General features: G+C 62.8%; 1 protein-coding gene across 1 annotated transcript; it reads right to left on the reverse strand.

Annotated features, from left to right (window-relative positions):
• Positions 1-1,284: 1,284 nt before the first annotated feature.
• On the reverse strand, positions 1,285-16,412 carry MAP3K11 (mitogen-activated protein kinase kinase kinase 11). The gene is made up of 10 exons (XM_073352026.2): positions 15,289-16,412; positions 11,135-11,315; positions 10,665-10,813; positions 10,281-10,456; positions 9,482-9,722; positions 8,764-8,877; positions 6,983-7,124; positions 6,573-6,664; positions 3,219-3,737; positions 1,285-2,966 (listed from the first exon to the last, which is right to left on the reverse strand). Exons 1-10 carry the CDS (start codon positions 15,977-15,979, stop codon positions 2,497-2,499), a joined length of 2,775 nt encoding a protein of 924 aa, XP_073208127.1. The 5' UTR covers positions 15,980-16,412; the 3' UTR covers positions 1,285-2,496.
• Positions 16,413-19,201: the final 2,789 nt, after the last annotated feature.

Consider the following 19,201-nt stretch of genomic DNA (forward strand, 5'->3'; position numbering starts at 1 on the left):
AACGGGGGCCTGAGCTGGGGGGGGGTGAATCTGTGTGGCACCCTCTCAGTGGGGGTCTGTGCAGCCCCCAGGTGGCCCCGATCTCAGTTGTGGCGGGGGCATGTATTGAGTCTACACTAGTACACATAATAGCAGCACAACCAATCTCTTGCAATCAGAGGTGGTTCCCCCTCTCTACCCATGTGCCAATCCTCCAAATGCCCCCTGGGGCAGAAACTCTTCAGGCCAGGGCTGGGCCACCACACAGGTCGTGGGGCGGGGGGACTGCTCCCGTCAGAAGTGTGTGTACGTAGGGAGGGGGAGGTACCCCCTACAGCTGCATGCGTCAGGGGTGAGCTGGGAGAGCGTGTCTGTCCCCTTGCTGGGGAGAATGAGCCCTGCTCTGTGTGTGTGTGGGTGGGTGGGTGTCTCCTGCCCCCTGCTGGATGCAGTCCCAGCTGCTCCCCTGCATGTGGCTAACAGCTCTGGGAGATTTGGCTGGAGGCTGCGGCTGCTGCTGCTCGGGGAAGTTCCAGCCCCACTGATGCTCAGGGCGGGTGGGTGGAATCCCCTCGCCCAGGGAAGATCACTGTGTAAAAGGGTCATGCTGGCACACGTGTGCAGCAGTCACTTGTGCCCCTCTTCCCCCCGGGCGCTGGGGGCGTGCGGCACCCGCAGCAGCACTGCTGGTTGTTGAAAAGGCGCCTGCATGTGCAACCGTGAGGTGTGTACACACACAAGCGTGGGCACGCAGAGTACCTGGGTCAGGGCTGAGCCCCCAGTGATATTCATACTTGGCACCTTCATGGGCTAGGGGCATGCATGCACGGGTGGGCAAATGGGGCCGAGCTGCTTTGGTGTCCTGAGCTTCCCTGGGGCTGGAGTCGGAGTCAGCCCGAACCAAGCCAGGAGCAAAACGTGGCACCTGCAAGAGTCATGCGTGCCCACACGCAGGCACCAGAGCCATGTGCCTGGACAGCGCCATGCGCCCTGGGCCGCCGTGAGAGCAAGGCAGCCATTGGCATTGCTGCAGGCAGGCATGCAAGGGGCATGCACGCTGCTGAGTCTTTTTTGCACCCAGAGGCCTTTGCACACCCACATTCGCTCCCCCCGTGCTAGGCTCGTGCCCATACCGGGCAGGTGTGCAAAGCTGGCCAAGCCTCTCAAGGGCCTGTCCTGGCCCAGTGCACCCTGGGAGGCCTCTCTCCTACTGGCGCTCTGAGATCATAACCTGGGGAGGGTGGGGGGGTGCAGCGAGCTGCGGTGGGAGGGAAGGGGAAGGAGACCAAAGCAGGAGCAAGAACGGAAGCAGCAGCTGGGAGTTTATTTGGTCTCAATCCACATGCAGCCCCAGCTTTGGCTGCTCCCCAGCCTGGGGTCTCGGTGCAGTTACAGAAGGTATTGACATGGCCTGGCCCTCCTCCCCTGACCCCAGGGCAGGAACTCACAGCAGGAGGAAGGGACAGAGTTAACGGGAACCCCACGGCTGGGGCAGGGAAGCAGCAGACTCCCACGCTGGAAGTGCAGGCAATGGCACAGCTGCTCCGGCCCAGGCCAGCCCTCACCCGTGCTCCCACACCTCTGGCTTCACACACGCCCACAGACACCAGCACAAAGGTACTGGGGCAGCTGCACACGTGCAACCCCTCATGCTTTGCACACTTGCCCAAGTACACCGCACTCCCAGCCTTGCATGCACACCTATGCTCACACACCCAGGCGCATACTCACCTGCAGCCAGTCCATGCTCGGGAATGTAGCAAATGGGGGGTGATCCCGTATCGGTCTCTCCCAGTGTCCTCCTCCCACAGGGATATCCCCAAGACACCCCTGCTATCAGCAAAAGGGGCTGCTACCTTGGGGGAGGGGTGGCTGGTCCCCAACCCAGACACCAGGACCCCATGCTGGGAACAGGGGGGGCCCACTATTAGTGTTCATGAAACAGATGGGCTGAGCCGGTGCCCCTCACTCCTTCAATCCCAGCCCTGGTCTCCCCCAGCTCTGCCAGTGCCCCTCACTCCCAAGCAGTGATCACTACCTATTCAGTGGTTCTGAGGACCAGGGTGGGAGTTTGGCAGAGACCCGACAACCTCATGCAATGTGTGGCTGGGAATTGCAGATCACAGAGACCATGGCACCCGGCTCAGAGGGTGTCCAAGCCACTCTTAGTCTCTTCTTTAAGGCAGGGGGCGGTGCCCCACTTACCCCACAGGAGCTCCCCAGAACTCCTCCACCTTTCCAGTGTATAGTAAAAGGTCCCCCACCCCCCCAAACATCCAACACAGAGACTTCCCCAACCTGAGCCTTGTATCTGGTACAATAATCCAAGCAAGATGGGACTTCTTGCACTCAGAACTTGAGGAGGGCAGGACTTCCAGTGTGCAATTGTCCAAAGAGGGCAGGACTTCCTCCATGCAAAGTCCGAGGAGGGTGGGACTTCCAATATCGCCCGCTTTCGTTGTAGGACTTCCTGTGTGCAACTGTCCAAAGAGGCCAGGTCTTCCTGTATTGCCCATTTCACTTTGGGACTCTGCTCTCCTCCTGCGGGGATCTGGCCATCCACCACGGCAAGGGGTGGGTCTCTTTGGTCTGCTCCAGGGGGGCAGGAAAGCCAGGGGAGTGGCGTGGAGGGGGCGAGGGGTAGGGACTAAGCTGGCCTTGGTCCAAGTGGCAGGAGAGACTGGTCAATCTGGGCGCCGAGGCAAAGGGGTCGAAGGTCTCCAAGTCAAAAGGTCCCAGTGAGGGGCGGGAGAAGGGGTCAGAAGTCACGAAGGGGTTGCTGGAGTCAGGGGTCCCCGCCCGACGCCGGCGCGGCTCTGGCTGGGGGGATTGGGCTGGGGAGGCACGGGGCCCCGCCGACACAAAACTCCAGGGGTCGATGCGGCTGCGCACAGGGGAGGGGCGGGGCCGGGAGATGAGGCTGGTGTGTGGGGAGGGGCGTGGCGAGTGGGGGCTGCAGGGGGACGAGGGCGATTGTAGGGCCCCACCTACGGTGAGAGAGAACAGGGGATATTAGAACAACAGGAGGGTGGGCACCTACTGACCAAACCTGAACCCCATCCCCCAAGCTGAACCAGCCTGTCCCCTGCCCTGGGGCTGGGTCAGAGCCGGCGCCCTCTGGAGGGGAAAGGCCCCATTCCCCATCCCCCTGAGCCAACCCATACCCCATCCTGAAGCTGGATTGCAGCCAGCATGCCCGAGTGGGAAAAGTCTCTGCATCTTCGTCACTCCTCACTTACCCCACTTATCTGCCCTGCTGCCAGGACTCCGCTCCTCCTCACATCGTGGGCTCTTTGGTGACCTCTGACCCCACAAGGGGGCCAGGGACCCTCTATCACCACCTGGGACCAGGTGGATGAGCAGCTCTGTGGACTCTGGCATCTGGGCTGACCCCTCCTGGCCCTGCTCCGTGGACCGTGGCATCCGGGCTGGCCCCTCCTGGTCCTGCTCTGTGGTCCCTGGCATCCGGGCCGGCTCCTCGTGGCCCTGCTCCACCAGCAGGGCAGGGCAGTGTGTGTCCTTGGGGGAGAAGCGGATGAGCTCAGGAGAAGGCGGGGGAGTGGGCACAGGTGGGGGCTCCCCTTTCTCCTCCCGTCGGGCCTGTGACAGGTCCCGGCCCAGCCCGAGAGAGGCCAGCAGCGCTGTGCCCCTCAGCAGTGCTCTCTGGATGAGTTTGGGGGTGCTGATCCGCTCCGGAGCCGGTGCCCGCTGCTCCTCAGACTCCTGGGTCCCATTGGGGCCTAAAGAGGGGACATCACCTGCAAAGAAGGGACAGAGCCATAAGCAACAATGCCCGTGCTGGGAATCCCCTGTCCGGTGTAGTGCAGGGAACAGGACACACAGCCAGCATGTCCCCAGCAACTTCCCCTCCATCCATTCACCCTCCCACAGATCCCTCCCATCTCTCCCTCCCTCCTCCTCCGCCCCCCTCCATCTTCACACCCACTCAGCTATTCAGACTTGAGCTCTTCAGGCCAAGGACGGTCTCTCTGTGCGTCCGTGCGGCACCCGGCCCAAGGGGGCCCCGGATCACAGGCAGGGGGGTCCGTGCGGCGCCCAGCCCGAGAGGGCCCCGGATCACAGCCAGGGGGGGTCTGTGCGGTGCTGGGCCCGAGGGGGCCCCGGATCACAGGCAGGGGAGTCCGTGCGGCGCCCGGCCCGAGAGGGCCCCGGATCACAGGCAGGGGGGTGTGTGTGGTGCTGGGCCCGAGGGGGGCCCCTGATCACAGCCAGGGGGGTCTGTGCGGTGCTGGGCCCGAGGGGGCCCCGGATCACAGGCAGGGGGGGTCCGTGCGGCGCCCAGCCCGAGGGGGCCCCGGATCACAGGCAGGGGTGCGTGTGTGGTGCTGGGCCCGAGGGGGGCCCCTGATCACAGCCAGGGGGGTCCGTGCGGCGCCGGGCCCGAGGGGGCCCCTGATCACAGGCAGGGGGGTCCGTGCGGCGCCCGGCCCGAGGGGGCCCCGGATCACAGGCAGGGGGGTCCGTGCGGCGCCCGGCCCGAGGGGGGCCCCGGATCACAGGCAGGGGGGTCCGTGCGGCGCCCGGCCCGAGGGGGGCCCCGGATCACAGGCAGGGGGGTCCGTGCGGCGCCCGGCCCGAGGGGGGCCCCGGATCACAGGCAGGGGGGTCCGTGCGGCGCCCGGCCCGAGGGGGGCCCCGGATCACAGGCAGGGGGGTCCGTGCGGCGCCCGGCCCGAGGGGGCCCCGGATCACAGGCAGGGGGGTCCGTGCGGCGCCCGGCCCGAGGGGGCCCCGGATCACAGGCAGGGGTGCGTGTGTGGTGCTGGGCCCGAGGGGGGCCCCTGATCACAGCCAGGGGGGTCTGTGCGGTGCTGGGCCCGAGGGGGCCCCTGATCACAGGCAGGGGGATCCGTGCGGCGCCCGGCCCGAGGGGGCCCCGGATCACAGGCGGGGGGTCCGTGCGGCGCCCGGCCCGAGGGGGGCCCCGGATCACAGGCAGGGGGGTCCGTGCGGCGCCCGGCCCGAGGGGGGCCCCGGATCACAGGCAGGGGGGTCCGTGCGGCGCCCGGCCCGAGGGGGGCCCCGGATCACAGGCAGGGGGGTCCGTGCGGCGCCCGGCCCGAGGGGGCCCCGGATCACAGGCAGGGGGGTCCGTGCGGCGCCCGGCCCGAGGGGGGCCCCTGATCACAGGCAGGGGTGCGTGTGTGGTGCTGGGCCCGAGGGGGGCCCCTGATCACAGCCAGGGGGGTCTGTGCGGTGCTGGGCCCGAGGGGGCCCCTGATCACAGGCAGGGGGATCCGTGCGGCGCCCGGCCCGAGGGGGCCCCGGATCACAGGCAGGGGGGTCCGTGCGGCGCCCGGCCCGAGGGGGGCCCCGGATCACAGGCAGGGGGGTCCGTGCGGCGCCCGGCCCGAGGGGGGCCCCGGATCACAGGCAGGGGGGTCCGTGCGGCCCCCGGCCCGAGGGGGGCCCCGGATCACAGGCAGGGGGGTCCGTGCGGCGCCCGGCCCGAGGGGGGCCCCGGATCACAGGCAGGGGTGCGTGTGTGGTGCTGGGCCCGAGGTGGGCCCCTGATCACAGCCAGGGGGGTCTGTGCGGTGCTGGGCCCGAGGGGGCCCCTGATCACAGGCAGGGGGATCCGTGCGGCGCCCGGCCCGAGGGGGGCCCCGGATCACAGGCGGGGGTGTGTGTGCGGCGCCGGGCCCAAGGGGGGCCCTGGATCACAGGCGGGGGGGTCCGTGCGGCGCCGGGCCCGAGGGGGGGCCCCGGGTCACAGGCGGGGGGGTCCGTGCGGCGCCGGGCCCGAGGGGGGGCCCCGGGTCACAGGCGGGGGGGTCCGTGCGGCGCCCGGCCCGAGGGGGGGCCCCGGGTCACAGGCGGGGGGGTCCGTGCGGCGCCCGGCCCGAGGGGGGGCCCCGGGTCACAGGCGGGGGGGTCCGTGCGGCGCCCGGCCCGAGGGGGGGCCCCGGGTCACAGGCGGGGGGGTCCGTGCGGCGCCCGGCCCGAGGGGGGGCCCCGGGTCACAGGCAGGGGTGCGTGAGTGGTGCTGGGCCCGAGGGGGCCCCGGATCACAGCCAGGGGGGTCTGTGCGGTGCTGGGCCCGAGGGGGGCCCCTGATCACAGCCAGGGGGGTCTGTGCGGTGCTGGGCCCGAGGGGGGCCCCTGATCACAGCCAGGGGGGTCTGTGCGGTGCTGGGCCCGAGGGGGCCCCGGATCACAGCCAGGGGGGTCTGTGCGGTGCTGGGCCCGAGGGGGGCCCCGGATCACAGGCAGGGGGGTCTGTGCGGTGCTGGGCCCGAGGGGGCCCCGGATCACAGGCAGGGGTGCGTGTGTGGTGCTGGGCCCGAGGGGGGGCCCCGGGTCACAGGCAGGGGTGCGTGTGTGGTGCTGGGCCCAAGGGGGGCCCCGGATCACAGCCAGGGGGGTCTGTGCGGTGTCTCAGGAGTGGGTGCATGTGCTGCCCAGCCCTAACCTCAGTCGAGGGCAGCATATGGTGCCCAGCCCGGCAGCAGGAGCTCCTCTTGTACATGCAGTGACACGCTCTCTGGATGCTGAATTCCCCAGGCCCTACGCTGGGGAGTCTGGGCCTGACACCAGAGCCAGCCCGTGTCCCCTCCCCCATGGAGACTCACCGTTCAGGGCAGGCTGGGATGGGGCCGACTCCACTGGATTGGGCTCCTCCTGCTCAACGTACCAAGTCGTCTCCTCCAGCCGGGACCTCCTTCTGCAGGGGATGGGGGTTAGAACCCTGAGAGGAACAGGGAGCGGGGACAGCCAGGAGGAGCAGCTAGAGGAGGGACAATGGAGACCCAGGAATCCTGACTCCCAGCCCCCCTGCTCTAACCCACTGGACCCTACTCCCCTCTCAAAGCCGGGAAAGCACCCAGGAGTCCTGGCTCCCATCTCAGTACCTGGCTCAACATTATTAATCTTATAGTTAGTGATCAGGGGGGCAGCCAGGATTTCTCCCCAAACACCAGGGTGAGGGGCTTAGGGAGGGGAGAAGAAAGATGTATGGGGGAGGGGAAGCAGCATCCCCTACCTGCCATTTTGGGTGCTGCTCTCCCAGGGCTTTGGGGATCCGGGACCCCAGTTCTTGCCAGGGCGGCGCTCCCCATTCCAGGCCTCATCTGTGCGGCGTGGTGCCTGTCTGCCCCAGCTCTGGCTGCTCTCGGCGGGCTCCACTGCATGGGAGGAAGCACATGGTTCAGTGGACGATGATGTCATGCCGGTCAGAAAGAAAGGGCATTGTGGGTGAATATTTTGTGATGTCAGCATGTCCCCCGTGATATCATTTCTTTCTGATCAGAGAAGCACAAGTGATGCTCTCACATATAATCCTAATTACATTATTTCCTTCCGGCCAATTAGAAAAGCACACATAACTAAGTTACATGTAATCTTTGTGTGATATCATTTCATTCTGACCAATCAGAAATCACAAACAATTATGTCACATATAATCGCTTGTGATGTCATTTCCTGCTGACTGGAGAGGTCCAAGAGATGATGTCACATGCTCTGATAAAATTTAATTCTCTCTGATCAACTTGTGTAATGATGTCATAAGCTGTGATGTCATTTTATCAGCCAATCAGCACAAAGCACAGACTATAATGGAAGAGCAAACCCCTGCGTCCTCCCCCACCAACTTCCTCCCCCAGTGTCATTTACTCTGGTCCAAACGGAGCTAGCCACAGGAAGTGATAACACAAGCAACTTCCTGTGATGTCATTTTCCTCCATCCAGTCAACACCATGTTGAATCATCAGAGCCAACAACAGGTGATGTCACTTTACTCCATCCAATCGGCATAAGGATGGACATGCTACAGGCATAGCAGCTATGTAATTTAATTCTGGCCAATCAGTGCTGAGGGGTTGGGTATGTGTGTGTGTATTGGGAGAGGGGGGGAATATAGAGTGACCCATGGATCATTATACCCTGGGCAACCAACCCCTGGGGCGGCTCTTATTGTGCAAAATTACATCATGGCCAAATAGTTATCACATCATAGTTAAGGCTAAGATTTTGTCACGGAAATTTTTAGTAAAAGTCACAGACAGGTCATGGGCAATACACAAAAATTCACAACTTTTACTAAAAATAACCCTGACAAAATGGGAAGTGGGGGGGGGGGGGGGTCCAGCACCCACCACTGCCGCAGCTCACAACGACTGGGAGCTGCAGGCCCCCTGCTGCCCGTGGAGGCTCGGAGCTCCAGGACTGGTGGCTGGGAGCTCCGGAGGCCTCCCACGGTGGCTGGGAGCTCCAGGGGCCGCCCATGGTGACTGAGATCTGTGGAGGCCCCTGCTGTAGCTCAGAGCTCTGGCAGTCTGGAGCTCTGGGCACGCACCTAGGAGCTGTAAGGCCCCCCCACCACCTGCAGGGGCTGGAAACTATGGGGTGGTCCCCTGCCACAGCTTGGAGCTCCAGGGCCCCGGAAGCTGAGAGCTCTGGTGCCCCGGCTGGCTGACAGCTCCAACCTCGCGGCCCTGGGGCTGAAGCAGAAAATGTCACGGAGGTCTCTGGAAGTCACGGATTCCGTGACTTCCGTGACATAATCGTAGCCTTAATCATAGTTTGTGCTTCTCTGATTGACCAGAAGGAAATGACATAATGGGTGAATACTTATGATGTCATCATCTGTACCTCTCTGATTGACCAGAAGGCAATGACAGCACAGCTCTCCCTCCCTAAGCAGATATACCCCAAATGACTGAGTAAGTTCAGGGGAGCCCCAAGACACTATTCCCTAGCGGGGGGGGGGCACGGAGCAGGCACAGAGCTCCTGGCCCCTTACAGCTGCAGTGTCTCACTCACACTGGATGGCTCTTAAGCGCGGGAAGGTCGGGGAGCCCCCAGCCCCCACCTCGAAGACGTTCTTCCTCTTGTCCAGTCCAGGGGAGGCCTGCACCGTGATGCGGTGTTTGAAATCTAAGGGGGAGGGAGAATGAGATGGGTGAGAACAGCCCTCTCTGCCCCTCCCCCAGAATTACCACCTCCAAAAGATCACTGCCCCCCACTGTACTGGAGTCAGGGCCAGATTCTGATCTCAGCTCCCCAGGGTCAACCCGGAGTCCCCCCTGACAGCACTGGGGTCAGGGCTGGATTCTGATCTCAGCTCCCCAGAGGGTTTCCGCACTGGTGTCTGCCCGGACACTCCAGATTTACAGTGGGTGTCTCCATTAGCAGCATTACCCGCCCCCGCTGGGAAAGGAGAGTAAACAAGGTAATTAACCTTGAGTAACCACAGCCTGGAGCCCTCCATACTCCCAGCCAAAGCCCAGAGCGGGGCGTGACCTGGGCAGCCCTGAGAAGGAGCCCGCACGCCCCATAGATGGGAGCAGGGTGGCAGAGGGAGAAATGGGGGCTCAGAGCAAGGGATGGGGGAGCAGCCCTCTTGCTATGAGCCCTAGGTTGCCCTAGCCCTCAGCCCTGCTAGCACCCCTCAATCCAACCCGTAGCCCCCTACCATCCCAGCCCTGGGCTTCCTACAGCTCTCCCGGTGAGTCCCAACCCGCAGCCTCCAGGCCTGTACCGAGAGGCATGCTGATCCTCTCGCTGTCCCGCCCCTTGAGCTTATTCCTCTTGAAAGTGCCCTTCCTGCGCTTCACATTGGGGGGGTCCTTGTTCATCTGCTGGATGAGCAGGGTGAGCTCCCGCTCAAACACCTCCAGCTCCCACTGGGCCAGCTGGTGCTCCCGCTGCCGCAGGAACTCCTCGTGGGACTTCTGCTCCAGCGCTGCCCGCTGCAGCTCCTCCTCCCGGCTCAGCAGCTCCTGCCGTGGAGTGAGGACAGGGTCACCGTGCCGCTGGGGGGAGGGCAGGGGGTCGCGCTTCGCTGGCAGCACTGACCACAATGCCCCTGGGCACCATTAGGGGGCGCAAGGATGCAGCACAGTGCCCCCTACCTGCTGGGATGGGGGCAGGGGTGGATTTGGCAGGGGGTGCGATGCTGCAGGGGGGCTCAGAGGGAAATGGAAGTGCCATGCTGTGGAGAACAGTCAGAGGGCTCACTAAGGAATTGGAGTCAAGGCTGTGGGGGCTGAGTGGGAAGTGGTGGGGGCTCAGTTGGGTGGGTGGGGGGCGAGTGGTGGGGCCTGGCTGCGGGGGCACAGTGGGGAATGGGGGCCGGGCTGCAGGGGCTCAGTGGGGGGGCTGGGCTTTAGGGGCTCAGTCGGGAGTGGGGGAACTGGGCTGCAGGAGCTGAGTGGGGGGCTGGGCTGTGGGGGCTCTGGAAAGTGGGGGGACTGAGTGAGGGGCTAGGTTGCAGGGGCTGCGGGGGGCCCGAGTGGGGAGCGGGGGGCTAGGCTGAGCAGGCCTTGGGGGAGCTGTACCTTTTCCTTGGCTCGAAGCTCATCGAACATGCCCTGGATCTCCAGCTTCCAGTCGTCCTGCATGGAGTGGAAGGAGTCCTGGGGCATCTCCTCCAGCACCTGGGCCTCCAGTGCCGTCAGCTGGGCCAGGATGGAGTCGAAGCTGGGCCGCCCATGGGGGTCCTGGTCCCAGCACTCTGGGGGTGGGGGGGAAACAGGACTTGTCAGGGTCTGTCTCATCCAGCAGGGGTGGGGCAAACTCTGCCTTGCTCAGACTCTGCCCAGCCATCCAGGATCTGGCCCTGGTGAGACACAGGTCCTGCCATCTCTCTACCTACTAGGCCCCACACCCCTTCCAGAGCTGGGATAGACTCCCAGGCATCCTGACTCCCTCCCCGCCCTTACCTGCCATGAGCTGGGCAAACGGCTGGGGGCAGGTGGAGGGAATAGGCAGTGTCAGCTTGTTGACGGCGACGCCGTAGGCCACAGCCAGCCCGTCAATGCTGCGGTACGGGACCTCCCCAGTCAGCAGCTCCCACAGCAGCACGCCATAGCTGGGAGGGGAGAGAGTGTTAGTGGGGCTGGGGGGAGACCATCTTCAGCATCCCTCATCCTCGTGGTAACCCAAGGAGGGGGTCAGGAAAGAGGGAAATGGACATTAGACCCCCTCCCCTCCCAGAGCTGGGATGGAACCCAGGAGTCCTGCCTCCCAGCCTCCTCGGTTCTAACCCAATAGACTCCCGCTCCCCTCCCAGAGCTGGGATGGAACCCAGGAGTCCTGCCTCCCAGCCTCCTCGGTTCTAACCCAATAGACTCCCGCTCCCCTCCCAGAGCTGGGATGGAACCCAGGCATCCTGGCTGGCCTGAGTGCTCACCTCCAGACATCGCTGCCCTTGGAGAAGGTGGAGGCCTTGATGACCTCGGGTGCCATCCAGGCGTAGGTGCCAGCTGCGCTCATCTTGGTGGTGCGATGCCACTCTCGCGCCAGCCCAAAGTCTGTGATCTTCAGTGTCTTCCCGTTCATGTCCTCCTCTTCAATGCGCTGGGACAGCAGGACTTGGGGGGTGAGGGAACAAGGGGTCAGCGCCCCTGCAGGGGAAAGGCGCCATGTCCCATTCCCCCCCTCACCCTCAGAGGCCATATCAGAGCCCCCACCCCCGAAAGGGGACAGGCCCCAAGGCCTCCCAGCCATGGTTGATGTGCTATTTGCAGCGCATTTCCTGTGACATTTTCCTGGGGATCCTGTTGTAGTAGGAAGAGAGCCTGAGACACAAGCTCTTATATTAAAGGCCTGGTATCACTTCCCCTTTCCCATGGCTCATGGGCCTAGTTCATGCTCAGGCAGGTGCCAGTAGGGACAGGTCACCCACAGCTGCTCCTTGGCAAAGGTGGCTCAAGAGCACGTCACAGCTGGGGAAACTGAGGCAGGGAGGGGGGGACTTGGACAAACTCTGTACAGCGTCTCAGTAGCAAAGCCAGGGATAGAATTCATGAGCCCCGACTCCCAGCCTCCCTGCTCTAACCACTAGCCCGCACTCGCTTCCCAGAATTAGAAAGAGAACCCAGGAGTCCTGGCGCCCAGCTCCGCCCAGCTGGGTTCTGCAGCCCCATGACCCGTAGGCGAAAGACAAACATTCCCTGGGTCTGTACTGCACTAAGCGGCCCATTGTACACGTCTGGCTGGAGAATTAGTGCTTTGTCTTCTGCCCCCACCAGTCCCCCCACAACGCTGCCCCCGCCAGCTCCCCGCACCGCTGCAGCCACACCCCCAGCGCTGCCCCCGCCAGCTTCCCCCCAACTGCAGCCACACCCCCAGCGCTGCCCCCCGCCAGCTCTCCCCCAAGCTCCAGCCACACCCCCAGCATTGACCCCTGCCAGCTCCAGCCCAAGCTATAGCCACACCCCCAGCACTGCCCCCACCAGCTTCCCCCCCAACTGCAGCCATATTCCCAGTGCTGCCCCCGCCAGCTCCCCCACAGCACTGCAGCCTCTGCCTCCCTCCCTTCTCCCCAGTACAGCCATCCACCCTGGGGACCCTCCAGGAGGGAGGGGGACAAGCAAGACAGGGAACTCCTTTCCCAGGCACCAGAGCACAGCTGGAATCCCCCCCCACACACACCACTGCCCCCCCATAGCCCTGAGTCCCTCCCCTTTTCACCTCTGCCACCCCCTCTCCTGGGTCCTCTGCACTTACACTCCCTCCCCAACTGCTGTTTTCTCTCTGCTCCCCCCACCATTGCCAGCTGAGGGGGGCAGGAAGCCAGGGCAGGAAGCTGCCGGAAGGAAGCTGAGAAGGGAGGCCTTGGGTCAGTCCAGGCGCTCCGACAGCTGGGGGCCGGGGGGACGGCTGGACAACAGCTCCAACTGCCCCATCAGCAGCCCCCCAATACTTTGCCCCCACACCCGGGGGTCCCCAGATCACAGCCCCCACTGTCCCATCCCACACCCCCTCTGCTCTCCAAACCACAGCCCCCAATGCCTACCACAGCCCCCATTCAATGCCCCTCCCCCAGCCTGCATCCACCAATAGCCCCCACCCCATAGTCACCCCAATAACTCCTCCCCTCCCTCACAGCCTCCAAACTGCAATCCCCATTTTATCCCTCTCCCCCATGCTGTGACCTCCCCCCACTGGATCCTGACATGCTGCAGTGCTCTATGCCCCCACCACAGCCCCCCAATACTCCTCTCTCCCGCCTAGTCTCTCTTCCCCATACTGTGGCCTCCCCTCCCCAGTCCCTCTCAGCCACCTCAATACCAGACCCCTGCCCAAGCAGTGTCCTCCCTCCCCCCGTGTCCCCCAAAGCCCACATTGCCCCTCAGGCAGGCCAGACCCCTGTTAAAGGGAACCCCCACTGAGTGGGGGCAGGATAGGCAGCACTGCCTGCCTCAAACACTGCCCCAGCTACAGGCACCTCCAGTGGAGCCGGTTCCAGGGCTGGTTGGGCAGACAGGAATCAGTCTAATTTAGAAAGACAGGAAATGGGCAGGGAGGGGGAGGGGCTCAGCCTGGGGACAGACCCCCCAACCGTATTAGGGTCAGAGAGACTGACACAGTCCCCACCCCACCAGTGTGGGCTAATGACTGCACCCACCACCAACCACACTGATTTCAGCTCCGGGAGAGGAGTGGGGGCTAGTGATTGGAGCAGTGGGGGCTGGGCGTCAGGACTCTTGGGTTCTATTTCTGGTTCTGCCTCTGATCTTGGGTAAGTCCCTTTCCTTCCCCAGTGCCTCATTTTTCCCTCCCACCCTTTAGTCAATTCAAACTGTGAGCTCTTAGGGGCAGGGCCTCGATCTCGGTTGGGGGTCTGTGCAGCGTCTGGCCCAACAGGGCCCTGATCTCAATCAGGGTGGGGGTCAGGGTCTGTGTGGAGTACAGTCCCATGGGGTCCTGATCTCGTTTGGTGGGGGTCATGATCTGGGTAGCAACCAGCCCCCCAAGGTCCCAATCGCAGCCTGCTCCGCAATGCTGCCCTCTCCCAGTCCCTGAGGAAGGCCACTCCTGCCTTGGGGGTTGGCTGCAGCCCCGGAAAGGGGAGGGAACCTGGGGAGTCAGCCTGGGAGGGGCCACTTGGACAGAGCCAGCTGTGGGCCTGCACCTCCCACCAGGCATGAGCACAAGGGGCATCTGGCATGTGTCCCTGTGCCCTCCCGCCAGTGTGGGTCTAGTCCACCCCAGCTGCCCACCCCAGCTCCTCCCAGTGCCACAGGAGTGCTGATCCAGGCACCACACAAGCCACAGCCCTCACCAGCCCACCCCCTGCAGCAGAGCATGCTGGGAACTCAATGGTGGCCTAGGCCAAGGGAGTGCCAGCCAATCAGCTCCTTAGGAGCCAGTGGGATCCTAACAGGAATGGGGTCAACCAGGGCGAAAGTCACAACCCCAGCCTTCCACTTAACCAGTTTATTATTTATTAGTTAGGAATAGAGAGAGAACCCAGGAGTCCTGGCTTCTAGCCCCACCCCCGCTCTTACCACTAGGCCCCACTCCCCTCCCACAGCTGTGGGTAGACTCTCAGCCTCCCCTGCTCTAACCATTCACCTCCACTCTTCCTAATCAAGCTCAGTCTGGCCCCAGGCTCCCTCACCGTTCAAGCCTCTAAGGGGACGTCTACACTGTGATGACAAACCCGCAGCATTGAGTCTGAGTCTGGCTCTGCTGACCAGGCTTGGGCTGCAAGGCTGTAAAACTGCAGTGGAGACATTCGGGCTTGGGCTGCAGCCGAGGCTCTGAGACCCTGGCGAGCCCAAGTCAACTGAGCCGGACCAGCTGTGGCTGTGCAATCTTTTATCACAGTGTAGACAGACCCTAACACTCCTAGTACCTCATTCAATCCAATGGAACCCCCTGAGCCAGCAAGTCCCCAACCCTGGGGCTAGATTGGAGCCAGTGCCCCCGGGAGGGCCAAAGCCTGAATCCCATTCCCCGCCCCCTGCATTTTATGTACATGTTAAAATCAAACATTTTTCTAAGGTCCCACAACTGTCATCATTTCCTGCTGCCCAGGGTCAGTGAGGTCAGAACTCAGATGCACCAGCTGGGCTGTGTGAGAGGTGTGGGGAGGGGGTCAGGGCTGGGATAGCAGGGGGCTGCAGGTTGGGATTGAGGTACAATAGTGGACCTGGGGGGATCCTGGGGGGGCTGCAGGTGGAGGCAGATTAGGGGTTTATGGGGCCCTGGGCCAGAGCAAGTGGGGGCCCCTCCCCACCCCCTCCCGGCACTCCTGCCAGGGAAATGGGATCGGGGTCCGGTGGCTTGCCCTTCCCCCCACCTTCCCAGCACTCTTGCCAGGAAGCGAGGTTGTGATGCAGAGACTTTCCCTGGCAGGAGCACCAGGCAGGCAGAGTTGGCCCCAGGGGCGTGAAGCGCCCATTTTTCCAGGGGCTGCCCAATTGGCCAGGGCCCCTGGGCACAGGCCCCGTTGGCGAAATGGCTATTCTGCCACTGGCTGCAGGTCGGGTTCGAGGGACACCAGTGGAGTTGGGGGGATCCCATGGGGCATCATAACTGCGGAGTGGCACTCACTGTTGTTGGACTTGAGGTCACGGTGGATGACTGGTACGATGGCCCCACAGTGCAGGTATTGCATGCCCCTGGCAATCTGAACTGCCCAGTCCACCAGCACGTGGGGGGGGATCCTGCGCCCGGCCAGGGCGCGGCTGAGTGGGCCCCCAGCAGCATACTCCATCACCAGGCACAGGTTGGGCTCCTGCAAGCAGACAGCCTTGAGAGTGATGATGTTGGGGTGGCGCAGCATGGCGAAGAGCCGGGCCTCCTGGCGCACGCTTTCCGCAGTGGCACTGATGTCCTCATCTGGGTCCTGGCGTGCCGCCTTCACTGCCACCAACTCACCCTTCCAGCTGCCGCGGTACACCTTGCCAAAGCCCCCCACCCCAATCACCTCCTCCAGCCTCAGTTCCCGGAAGTCGGCGTGAACTGGAGCTTCGCCATAGCCAACGGGCTGCAGGGAGACATAGCTGGAGGGGAAGATGCCCACCTGGCTCCGCACCCGACCTGCCCACCAGCCCTCATCACCAGACACGGTGGCATCCCACGACAGCACCTCCACACGGTCCCCCTGTCGCAGGCTGAGCTCGTCGCTGCTCGCTGCCTCGTAGTCGAACAGCGCCGTCCACACTGGGTTGGTGTAGGCCGCCCCACCACTCCGCTCCGGCCCCCATGCGCCTTTCCGCAGCAGGTTCTTCAGTGGCTCCATCCTGGGTCAAAGGCTGGGGGCAGCCTCTAGTGAGACCCTGCCCAGATGTGGCCCTTCACGGCACAGGCATCTTCCCAGAGAGGTGCTGCAAGGCCAGGCTGGGGGTCCCGGCTCGCAGGGGTCTCACAGGAGCAGGGTGGTTATGGGGCTGGGGAACCTGCCAACTTACAGGAGCCCCCTCCCATCTGGGAACCAGGATTGGCCCCTACAGTTTAATCCCCCCTTGCTGGGGCAGGATCATCCCAGTTACAATCTATTCCCTCTGCCAGGGGTCACGATCATTCCCTGCAGTCTATTCCCCCGTTCCCTCCCCGGGGGGCACAGACTTGTTCTCTCCGGTCTATTCCCCCTCACAAGGGGCGGGATCCCCCCGAAAGCCTGCTCCCCCCGACAGGGACCAGAATCACCCCCTACAGCCTGCTCCCCTCCCACAGGGGCTAGGATCACCCCTACACCTTTCCCCTCCCACAGGGACCAGGATCGCCCCCTACAGCCTGTCCGTCCCGTCCCCGTTCCCCACCAGGGACCAGGGCTGTCCCCTACAGCCTATCCCCTCAGAAGTGCCCCTCTGCCTCCAGGATGCTCCACTCCGATCTAGCTACCGCCCCGGCGATCTCCAAGCACCCAGAGGCCTCAACTCCCCGTGCCCTGCCGTGCCCAGACCCCGCTCCCTCCAGCTGCCCCGACCCGAGCTCTGTCCCAAGCCGCGGCAGAGCGAGGAGGAAATGCCTCGGCTGGAGAAGTTCCCCGGCTGGAAGCCGCCGCTCCTGGGGGCGTCTCTCCGGCAGAGTCCCGGCCGGTCCGGGGCATGGGAAATGCCTTTGCCCCTCGGTCGCTTGCCACCCTTGGCACCCACAGGAAGGCAGCTGGTTCCGGGCGCAAAGATCGATCGTCTGCGGCGGCGGCCCCGTCTCCCCGCCTCTCCCGGGGTGTGCTTCGGATCCCCCAGTGAAGCGCCCGCTGGCCTGGCCCGTCCCCCCGCCCCGCACAGGCTCTGGGGTGGAGTCTGGGACCAGGAAGGCGGAGCGGGTCACATTGTTACCGGGACAAAGGAAAAGGAACAAGAACGGAGACACAGTTCAGGAGTCCGACGAGAGTGGGGGAGGGGCTGGGAGCCAGGACGCCTGGGTTCTCTCCCTAGCTCTAGGAGCAGCAGCGGAGTGAGTTAGGCTGGGGGAGCTGTGAACCAAGACACCTGGGTTCTAGCCCCAGCTCTGGGAGGAAGTGGGGTCTAGTGCTTAAAACGCGGGGGCTGGGAGACAGAATGCTTGGGCTCTTCAGTCATTCCTCCCTGCACCCTTCTTGCTCCTGACTCTTTGCTCATTCATGAGTTGTTCCGAATTTGCTTTTTTGGGTTGTAGCAACAGTAAGCTCCCGCGCGGAGCTCCCCAGCCAGGAACTCCCCCATGGCAGTGCCCAAATAGGGACTCTGACACTGCGAGCTCCCCCCGATAGTGCCCACTGCTCAGCCTGGAACTCCGGAGCTGTGAGCTTCCTCATAGCAGTAGCCAAAATGGCCTTCGATGCAGTAAGCTTTCCCAGAAGCAGTTCCCGGCCAGGAAGTGGTAGGGAACTGTTGTGTGGGTACTCACTACCCATCCCCAAACCCATCCCCACTAAAGTCAGCAGTTCCCTTGGGAATGGCTTAGTCCCATGACCGTTTTCTAGAGGATCTGGGGAAATATTTCCTGACTGCTGGGCCATGGTAAGCTTTCTGGGGCAAGGACTATCTCAGACTGTTAGTGTGTGTATTACGATAGCGCTGGGCAGATTCTGACAGAGATCACGGCCCCTCTCCAACTGGATGCTGCACAGACCCTGACTGAAATCAGGGCCATGTTGTGCCAGGCACTGTATAAACCTTAACCAAGATCGGAGCCTCCATTGCACTGGGCACTGTATGGACCTTGACCCCGTGGTGATAGCACTTGTCTGGGACTCAGCACTCCTGGATTTTATTTTTGATTCTGCCATTGATCTGCTGTGGGACCCTAGCTGAGTCCTTTCCCTCACACTATTTAGACTGTGTGAGCTCTTTGGATTAGGGACTATCACTCACTTTGTGTCTGTACAGAAAGCTTTTGCTATTCTTATAATAATCATTAACTGTCAATCCTCATTGCTTCCTGTTGGGTCCTGATCTTTGGGCATCACTCCATTGACTTCCCCTCATCAAGTGGGAAGGGATAAGGGGTATGCACCCTGCTTATTCCTAACCCCACTCACTCTGACCCAGTTTTCTATCTCCAATACACAAGAGGAGTCCCTTATGGAATACTAGTCTACTACGGCAACTGGTTACAGAGTGACACCTGTAGCTTTGAGGATGGTACCAGGAGGCCTGGGTGGAGCTGTTCAAGCTCCACTGACAGCCTGTGATGGGGCAAAGAACCCAAGCGTCTAACTGGGGATCACAGTTTATTGGCTGAGGCTCCATACATCTGGGGCAGCCAGTGCCCATCAGAGCCCCAGGTCCTACCCAGGAGTCTGGGATCCTGATGGAGCAGCAGTGAACATCATCCCCTGTGAAACCCCCCTGGGAACCTGGTAAGGAGCCAGGATGGACATTACCACAGCCTGGGCTACCAAATCCAGCCCGGGCTACCAAATCCAGCCCCATGGAGACTGCCAGTGCACAGCTAACCGGGCCCTATGAGCGGGCAGGCAGGCAGGCAGTCACCCGGAAGCCCAGAATAGTGCAGCTCAGCTCTCCCACTCACCCCCTCCCTTCTTCTCTAGCCTACTATTTGGTTGGGAGAATTCGAGCCCCCAACACACCCCTTTAACCCTTCCTCAATGCTCATTGGGGGACTAAAATGTCGACCAAACTACCCAGTCCAATAGGAATTAAATCCTAGAGAGAGCGCGAGTTAACTCCCGGATCATGTGCATGCGCAGTTCACCATCATGTATCCACCTCGGGGATCAGTTGCCCATTTACGGCCCTCAGCTTATGTGCGCATGCGCACCTCCGAGCTCCTGAGTGCTCGAAGAACCCGATTGAGAGGGAAGAATGGCGGAGATTAAAACCTGCTGCGCATGCGTACACGAAGGTCCGTGAAATCTGCTCACGCGCACAGAGAAAATTTCTCATTGGACCGGGGAGCGTGGTAGTAGTGCGCATGCGTATAGAGGAAACAATTCAGTGCATGCGCAGTGATGCTTCAGCCGTCCACAGTCTCTCAGTTGACCCAAGCACCCTCACTTCCGCTTCCTGTCTGT

The sequence above is a fragment of the Lepidochelys kempii genome, chromosome 7 (genome assembly GCF_965140285.1).
Source record: "Lepidochelys kempii isolate rLepKem1 chromosome 7, rLepKem1.hap1, whole genome shotgun sequence".
Lineage (NCBI taxonomy): Eukaryota > Metazoa > Chordata > Testudines > Cheloniidae > Lepidochelys > Lepidochelys kempii.